Source organism: Nuphar pumila, chromosome 9 (genome assembly GCF_984573655.1).
Source record: "Nuphar pumila chromosome 9, dmNupPumi1.hap1.1, whole genome shotgun sequence".
NCBI classification, from domain to species: domain Eukaryota; kingdom Viridiplantae; phylum Streptophyta; class Magnoliopsida; order Nymphaeales; family Nymphaeaceae; genus Nuphar; species Nuphar pumila.
In genome coordinates, this window is record NC_143257.1 from 6,197,485 (window position 1) to 6,207,350 (window position 9,866).

The 9,866-nt window shown below is 36.2% G+C and overlaps 1 protein-coding gene across 1 annotated transcript; it reads right to left on the bottom strand.

Annotated features, from left to right (window-relative positions):
- Nucleotides 1-508: 508 nt before the first annotated feature.
- LOC149828311 (rhomboid-like protein 19) lies at nucleotides 509-9,240 on the bottom strand. Its single transcript, XM_090017507.1, has 8 exons — nucleotides 9,112-9,240; nucleotides 7,891-8,000; nucleotides 6,808-6,868; nucleotides 5,370-5,536; nucleotides 2,629-2,743; nucleotides 2,293-2,495; nucleotides 1,988-2,122; nucleotides 509-763 (listed from the first exon to the last, which is right to left on the bottom strand). The coding sequence occupies exons 1-8, from the start codon at nucleotides 9,130-9,132 to the stop codon at nucleotides 673-675; spliced, it is 903 nt and encodes a 300-aa protein (XP_089873633.1). The 5' UTR covers nucleotides 9,133-9,240; the 3' UTR covers nucleotides 509-672.
- Nucleotides 9,241-9,866: the final 626 nt, after the last annotated feature.

The following is a 9,866-nucleotide window of genomic DNA, read 5'->3' on the forward strand; positions in this document are numbered from 1 at the left end:
CCTGGACCATGAATTTTTTTATTTATATAATGCCAACCATAGGCGATGCTTAGATGCACTTTGCACAAAAAGGAATTGTACAATAGCAGATGAGCATATACCATCCCTACTTTCTAGGATATCAATACAACCCATTGACATCAACCAAATGTCCAAGTAGAATAAGTTGCACTGAACATCTTGTGGTTTATCATGCTTCATAGAGTCCTTGGATCCTCCCAAACCAGGTATCAATGGCGTGGGTTTGGCATAGTGGGATGGGGCCTAGGCCGCTAGGCGGTCTAGGTTCAAATCCCATGGCCGTCATATCCTGCACAAGCCAAAGTGTGGCACGTCCCTAAACAGCATTAGGATGCCCAAAAAAGCCAAATCAAGACCTCTTTTAACTCTGAAATACCTCAAGCGCTCCGATGGTGCATGAAGGATGATGGTCTTTTACCTCCTCAAACAACGATCTAGAGCTCCAGTAACCATAAAAAAACTAATAAAAGAAAGAAAGAAAGAAACACTAGTTGATTTTTAAAGCAAAGAGTTTCAGCAAACAGTATCTCAAGCACTCCTATATACTTGTACAAACAAAATGGTTACAGGAAACCAGAATTCATGCCAACAGGAAGATGGCTTGGGTCAGCCAAGCTGTAGGTGCAAAAATCAGCATCACCGATCCATATACTAGACATTGTCGGATGTACGACCTTTGCCGGCATCATCAACATCATCTTTCCCGCCTAGTCTCTCGTCCAATGCATGGTCGCCCCGGTCTCTGCATGCATGAATCAATTATAGGTCATAAGACAACAAAAAAAGATAAGATAGCATGATTAATAACATCTACCAGTCTACCATGGCCACAAGAGAAACCAACCCCCCAGCTTTGACCACTACCAATCAAGCAAGAAAGCATGGATGAACAAACACAGGATATATCAGCGCCGAGTGCCAAGCCAACCTGAATGAACTTGAAAAACTAAGTTGATGAACCTACAAGTTATGTGCTCATCTTTTTCCATTATGGCCAAGTTATCAACCACTTCATCCAGAAGCATTCAGGAGACTAGAACCCAAATGTTAGCATAGCAGCTACTCCCCTTGCATACATTCACATTCAGGGGGAGAAGGGTGGGTACCCGCAATGTCCAAAACGCATCCAGATCATTTCCAGTTATTTCTAAGATGGCAACATTTAACCAACTTGATACTTCAGTTTGATGATCGCTAGACCAGGTAGACTAGGACTCATGTTGGTAGATATGTGTGCCACATTGTAAATACCAGCAGTTACAAGCCCTAGAACAGCATCCATGTGGTGATGCGTTTGAGCACGGCTATGTCACCTAGGTACTGGTGTGGGTGCAGGTAAGGAGGGTACGACACGGCAATTCCAAAAAATGTGGGTACCGGGACACAGCTATATATATATATATATATATATATATATATATATATATATATATATATATATATATATATATATATATATATATATTAAATATCACATAAATACAAAATAAATTCAAAATAAACTGAATATAATCTAAATATATATGCTATATCTAAAATATATATTATACACTGAAAATATAAAGTTATAAACTGAAAATATAATTATAAATTATAAATTATAAATTGAATACAAACTGAAAATATATATGTTGTATAGAATAAGAGGTTCTTTCTTCAAACTGCTCATTAACTCCTTGTTGCACAGTTTGAATTTATCTAGTCATGAGACGATGTTGAATTCATCACCACCTTTTACAAGATTAGCAAAGGAAATATACACAAGTTCTTTTTATTTATGAAAAAAAATTATGTGCACTTAAATCTTCCTTCTTGAGAGTCATAAATCACAAGCACTATGATCATTTTCTTGTTTAGTTTGTATGCAAGTATGCTACTGCTTTTGAGTGTTTTCTGTAGATAGGTGATTCATACTAATCAACCAGTTTAAAGACGAAGAACAAAAACTGCAGAACATGGACCCCACCTTCTTGATGCATCTATGGGTTCGTATCCATGTTCTACCAGACTGCCTGAGACATGGCTATCTCCCTTCCGATGGACATTTTTGTTGCCACAGAGTACCCTGTGGAAAAATGAAGCAAAGGTCTCCACTAGGGGTCTGCAAATAATAAATAAAGTAGAAATTAACTTTTAATGAAATAGTACAGAACAAATCATAAGAATCAATGACATTACGCATATTATTAGATGAAAATCCACTATGTTATAACACAATATTCTAAAATTCCAGTCATGCAAGAAGACTCCTAACAACACAAATTATACTACCTTAAGAAACGTGGGAAGAAAGTTGAGAAAGCAAATTCATCATCAGGATCACCCAATAAGTTGGTCTCTGGATTCCTTTGCAAATATCTCAGGTAAATCCAACTCCCATAAGTTCCAAAGAGAACAAACGGCAAGTAACGCATTACTCCTAATGTGAAAACGCTTATGATAGTCGCCATCAAAACGAGAAGTGACGGTAGCCACTGATAAATAAGACAGAAAAGTCAATGACCTTAATGAAATAATGTTTAATAATGACTTGGGACTCTATCGAGTACAATGCTTAAAAAATACTACAACAGAACACAACGGTAAATTTGGAAAAGTCAGCCACACCTCAGCCCTGATATGGATTTTTCCAAGCACAGAGATATCTTGATCTGGCATAACCTGTTTCACTCCAACTAGGAATCCGCAAAGCACCCCATGAAATCCAGAGAGAGGTGTATATCTGTAAACAAGGACAGGAAGATAAAATACTTATTATGTAGCAATCAAAATTTCACATAAAAGAATGGAAGCTGATTGTCGACACCACACCACTCAATTCTAGAAAACGCGCTGGATAATTCAGGAGAGAAGATACTCAAAGTGGAAAATAATTGAACATAAAATTAAATCACTAATATTAAGTCAACCATTAACCGGATGAAGCATTGGCAGGAAGAAACAAAAAAATAAATAGTTAGAGCAGCTGACAACAATTTCAACAAGCGAAGATAATAGTGTACACTTTACACTTTTCAAGATTTGGACCATGTCTTTGGAGCAAAGAACAAAGAAAAGATTGTAGAGTCCTGTTATCACAGTATAAGACATATGAAGATATATGCCAAAAAAAAGACATGCATTGACAACAAGAAATAGAAAAAGGCCAACTTATAGAATATGAGCTATACTATTCTCATGTGTAAAAGTTGACTAAAATATGATGTTTTATACCATTTCTAGACTACCCTTATTTTCATAAATTGAGCTCTTGATTTACACACTCAAAAGTAGGATCTTATGCTGTATTAGATATGATAAAACCTTCTAACATAGTAAATAAACCATGCTAAACACATCTGTGCGGTTAGATCGACCATTTGGTGGCTCGATCTATATAAAAAAGAGTGTGTATCACAGTATAGTATCATGGTACAAAACCACCTTATATTTTCCTTATATATATAATGTTCACCAACTGTTGGATAACCAGCATAGAAACTTGGGTGGTTGGATCTATATAAACAAGAGTGTGTACCACCGTATGGTATCATGGTACAAAATCACCTTATATTTTCCCTATATATATAATGTTGACCAACTGTTGGATAACCAGCATAGAAACTTGAATATAGACACAACTTTAACCAACTTTAAACTAATTATATTAATACTAGCATGTTCAACTGATTTAGAATTAGTCTCTTGTTTGGGAGGGAAACAAATGTCAAAGACTCAAAACACATTTGATAATGTTGACCAACTGTTGGATAACCAGCACAGAAACTTGAATACAGACACACACACACACAAATTTATCAAACTTTAAACTAACTATATTAATACTAGCCTATGTCACCTGGGTACGGGTGTGGGTGTGGGTGTGGGTGTGGGGTACGGGTACGGAAGGTACGACATGGCAATTCCAAAAAATATGGGTACGGGGACACGGCTAAATATATACTGAAAATATATATTATATATCTAAAATATATATTATACATCTAAAATATATATTATATATTGAAAATATAATATATAATATAATATAGGACTCAGCAAATGCCGTGTCCAGGTACCAGTACCCCTGTCGACACAGGTATGGCACCCAAGGTGCCGTGTCGCGGTAACATAGATACTCGCATGTTCAACTGATTTAGAATGAGTCTCTTGTTTGGGAGGGAAACAAATGTCAAAACACATTTGTTAAAAAGTACAAGGCACACTTTGGTAAATTGAATTTGTCAAGTGAGAGTGACTTTTTTGACTGGAACTCCTGTCAAGAAAACAACATAATGATTCCGAAAAGATTACGAATTATATATTCAAAAGCAAAAACCTATATAACATTTATGAACACCAATCTACATCTATGATAGATCTATCTAAACTTAAAATAGTTTTACCACAGGGCCACAGTTTCCCACAATGTACAAAGTACAAACCATGCAAAAAGATTAGGTTTGACCGAACAACCACATGATTAGAGATCACACTTTTATGCATAAACAAAGTATCAAACATGTCACTTTTAATCATGTCCCTCCAAATCTAAGTCATGTAAAGACAAAGGAACAAACGATTACCAACACCAAGATCAAACATCAAACATCAATACAATTAGAAAAGATGCAGGCTACAAAGGAAAACCATGGATGACGTTATGGACATAAATAAAGGCATCCATGACCAATATCCATATCTGTGTTGTATCCTATTGAACAGCAGATAGGGCTTATGTATGCTGACATGGTACACAGGGCTAGGAAGAGGACCCTGTGATATAAGATATTAATATGTTCAATAGAGTTTCAACCTGAGATAGATACTCTTTTCCATTCAGATAAATTAATCTTAAAAAATTCAAATGAATATAGATGGCATAAAGTGTGTTAAATCAGATCCACATGTCAAGAATAATGTTGAGATTTCAATCCAGATCCCACTTAAACAACACAGAATGTGCATGTCATCCTAATCTAAACCCAATACCAAGGAACTGTCCTCTAATGGATCTGGATCAACTCCAACTCAAACTCATTTACATCCCTGATCCTCCAAGGAATGTCTGAGAAAACATCATGCTAGAAATATACAGCTCAAGAAAACACCCAAAACCACTGAAGTCCAACATTGATAAGCTTGCCTGTTGGTTTCTCTATCACCTAGTAACTACCACAAAGTGAATTCAGTCAGACAGGAATGTGCAAAACAAGAAACTCTGAAGGGCCAGATAATGGAATTTTATCGTCCATTAAAAAGTAAAAACTGGTTAATCCAACCTTTGATTTGTCAAGTACATGAGTAAGAAATAAGGTTCCAAATCAAGATTAGTGGTTCAAAACAGCAATTCAGCAAATGGTGCTTACAGGAATTTCTCTCTTCTGGTAAAACAGTAAGACACAACTGCTGTGAGATATACGCCAAATAAGGTGAAGAAGTTCACAAAAATGATGAACTTCACAAATTCACGAGATCCCCATATTGGTTCCAGCAACTTGCCGCCGTACATAAGGCCATATATGCTCAAAATCAGCTGCAAATGGAAATGTTTTAATAGACTCAGTAATAAAAAATCAGTCACTTGTGTAGCGCTAACTTTGCATAAGCATCAATTTCATAGAAAATATCAGAAAACACAAAAGAAGTATGAAGTCATGATGACATAACAAGGACCCTGCTCATCCTTTTCATTTAAACCATGAATAAAATATTGAGGGAACAATCGATCATGCTTGATGGTTTGAGAACCAAACTGCTATACCTTGCAGAAAACACTGAGAGTACTCTACTGCAGTAATAACTGCAACGGTAAATCACACTTGTACATAACATACAAGATAAACAAAGAAAATATCACAATGATGATACAAAATGATAAAACTATGCAAGATATTGTACATGTTCCCATGAAATATTCCTAAAATTACACATCATTATAAGTGCTGCTTTGCAAAAGGCATTTGAAAAATAATTTTCTCGGTGTTTTCAAAAGAATATGCTAGCCAAAGCATGAATAGCTTTATCAATGAACTGGGTCTTGGAAGACAAGATATTTCCATTCTTTTAATTTACCATATCTCTAACAGAGTTACCGGAAGCTTCTTAGATAGGTGGGAAGCCTGCTTCCCGGAAACTCGCTTCGGAAGCGTGATACTCCTCACTTCCGAAACTTGATGAGAATCTCGATTCTCCCACGCTTCTCCTAGGTTTTCCATATGCTTCATCTATTCTTCTTATATGTTCTCTCACTCTACTTTTCATGTTTTTTATGTGTTTTCTCTCACGCTTCTCACTCACTTCCATGTGTTTTCTCTAAATTGGCAGTCATCATTTTTAGATTTTGTTAAAAGTTTAATTTTTACACTAAACAACCATGACATTTAAGAAAAGTTACTTTTATTTTAGTTTTTATTTGTGTTCCATTTCGATTCCCAAACAATTCTTATATTGTTTTTTTATTCTTCGTTTCCCGCTTCCTATACATTTTAAAATGCATCGCTTCTTGCTTCTCATATCGTTTCTCACTTCTGCTTCCTAGTCTGGCAACCTTGATCTCTAATAATAATTGAGAATTGTTAAATCATGATAGAGATAACATGCATCATAGCAAGTGGTTCCTCAGCGCCAAGATGTATAAATGGTGCTGCACATATATAGCCACAAGGAATTTAAAATACAACTCCTTACTGATTGCAGAAAAAATAAATCTGGATGCAACTCACTAGATTAATTCTCTAGCTGCATAAAGGATGACACTAACTTAAAACCCTTGACATGAGTCAAGAAAAAGAAAAAAGCACTTACCCCGAACAGTGACTGTTCAATGTATCCAGCAGTTATAACATTCCAAGCAAAAGGTATAGTCCTGCAAGTAGCAATGGTAACACAAAAAAAAAACAAATAAATTATACAAGAAAGGAATACCATCAAGATGTTCTAATGATGTTCGTATTCAAGAAATAACATGTCAGATAAAATATAAATTCTCCACAACTGAATCACATAATATGTGTAACTTTGGTGTGCAAGTTGGACCACATCTCAAACTCATAAGCACCTAACTTAGAAATATCATATCAGAAAAATATGATTCTGGTTTAAAATATTTCAACAGCTTGGCATTGTTCTAAATTGGAACTCAACCGCTGAACCCAAAGAAGCACTAATTTTCTTTATCTCTTATTTGTATTTTTGTTTTTCTTTTGATAAGCAAATTAGCTCACAAATGCCATTTTGCAATGATACTAGGTAATTAAACTCCACCAAGTGGGCCACCAGGCATGTTCTTTGAAGGGTGTCGAGCATATCCAAACCTCAAAAAGGAAACAAATCTCCATTAGGTCTAGCCAGTAGCCACTCTAATTCACTTAGTCAAAAAGTCTTGAAAATTGATTGCATGACAAGGCTTGTTCATCTAAATTAGAGTTCAAAGACCCCAAAAGAAGTAATTTTCTCTCTTTTTCTGTATTTTTTTTTTCTTTTGACCAAGCAAATTATCACACAATTGCCATTTTGCAACAATTCTAGTTAATTAAACATCATTAAGTGGCCCACCATGCATATTCTTCCAAAGGTGTGGGGCATATTCAGACCTCAAAAGAGGTAACAGATCCCTGTTACGTCTAGCCACACAAATCCGCTTAAACAAAAACATCTTGAAAATAAATTGCATGACAAGGCTAGCAAATGTAAGCTTCAAGTCATACGGATGACAACAAAGGTAAACCAAATTCAAGCAGATAATAATACAAGAAATTCATCAACGAAACAGAGAATGATACAATTAAATGCATAATTATGATTATCAGTGCCATCTAGAATCAGATCAAGACACATCTGATTCCAATTAAAACCTCAGAATTGAAAATAAGGAAATCTGTTCCATACTTCCCCGGAACCAATGCCACATATCGAATTATCCAAGGAAATAACATGGAGAGAGAAAATCCAATGAAAAGTACTCCAGACAATCCTTTAGATATCCTGGTGAAGCCCACCTGTTGTCAAAGATAATTTAGTTAGCACCTCAAACAATAAAAGTTGAAACCTAAGTTGATAAAGATTACAAGGAAAGCAAGATACACAAGAAAACTTGCACAAATTTCCCTCCTAATGTCTCAACTAGAGTCACAGATCTCGCTCTTGGGAAAATATTAGTGAGTAAAATCTCACAATAATCAAAATAGATTGTTTTTCGAAAACATAACTGGAAACATCAACATAAATAAAAAGAAAACGTGAAAAAGATAAAAATTACAAAAAAGTGTTTTATTGTACTCATATTGCAATAGTATCATGAAATGATCAGAAAATAGATTTCCATAGAATCGCTTCTCTACATTAGAATCCGGTGTAGTGACGATGACAACTCACTCAAAAATCAAGAACCAAAACTAGAGCGTTTCCCACAACAAGAGAAAGCCACGAAATTGTTCCCTCAGTTTCCTCCATTATATGTACTCTCCCATCTCCACTTTTTTACCGTAGATCTGGCTCTACAAACAAACAGAACATCATCTAGTTTTTCCTTGTAACAACGAATATCTCTGACTATTTTTTCTACTCTATCTCCTACTCCTACGACAGGAGAAAGCCAATTCTTCTTTTCTCTGCCCACTACTATAGAAATCACTCTAAACCCCAAAACCTACCTCTTTTTAGGGGAAAAAAAGAAATCCATAACAAGAATAGAGCAGTCTATTCACTCTTTCCGTCGTGGCCCTTTGCTAGGTTATCTCAACTGTTCTTTTTCCCTTTCTGGTCAGTCTGTCAACAAATCAATCCATCTCAGTAATTGCCAACATCGAGCAACTACGCTGAGTCTACTTCTTGCTTTAAGAGGAATGAAGTATCTTGGAAGTGCCTCCCGGCAAGTGTACCGTCGCCCGGTGGAGCCGCATAAGAGGAACGGTTCCATTCGATGTTCCCCCAAAACCCTAACCCTAATATTCAAATTTCACCATGAATCACAAGCAAATCCACAAAATAATGCTAAGAAACGGTGATCAAACGAGACTAAAACGCACTCGATGATCGAAAATTGAAAACGAGAGGCAAAACCGACGAATCGAGAAGGGGAAATGCAGATCGGAGGCGGCAGAGACTCACCGAAGAATACGCAGGAATCATCGCCGGAAACGGTTTCTTGTCGCCGTGGCACGACGGAGAGCATATCGGTCTCTCGTAGATCCAGGGGCCCGTATTTATAGGGCACCAGCTACGGCACTCTGCAGCTTTGCCGACGCACCCAAAAAATATAAAAGATAAAAAAAATAAATTTTTCATGACGCGATAATTACTTTTTATGCCATTCTCTGCGTGCTGGATCGCGTGCTGGTCCGTCCATTTCCGCGGGAAACTTGCGATTTGCGAAGAAAAACAGTGCTACTATAGAGAAACACGTACGTAGTACTGTGCTGGATCTCTCGTCTCTCAATTTCCGCCGTCCATCTTTAAGATGAACGCTCCTTAACGATTTGGGGAGGTTTGGATGCTTCTCCATCCCAGCCTTACGTTACAGAAGTTACAAACAAGGAAAATTCCATTTAGGAGCCAACCTTTTGCTCTTCATTCCAAAAAAAGGACTCACTTTTCTGAAATTTCATATAGAGCCAAACCTTTCTTAAAAACAGTCTAAATAGAAACCTCATTTTTTAAAAAACGTGATTTCTTCCTTGTTTTGGACCAGTGTAGTCAGTATCGGTGGGTATCAGCAGATACGTATCGTATCGTCAGAAAATCGACTGAATCGATTATTTTTTAATAAATATAAAATAGCTTATAATTAGTTTTTAATAATATTTTAATAGATTTAACATGTGTCGCACTTAGTGACAAACGTTAAAAATGACAATCACGTTTTT

Bases quoted from the DNA above. Each gene is read 5' to 3' on its own strand.
- LOC149828311 (XM_090017507.1), bottom strand. From the start codon at position 9,132: ATGATTCCTGCGTATTCTTCG. The intron at 8,001-9,111 runs GTGAGTCTCTGC...CTTTGACAACAG, and splicing joins TGATTCCTGCGTATTCTTCG to GTGGGCTTCACCAGGATATC. The intron at 5,537-6,807 runs GTAAGTGCTTTT...TTCCATTTGCAG, and splicing joins TTGAACAGTCACTGTTCGGG to CTGATTTTGAGCATATATGG.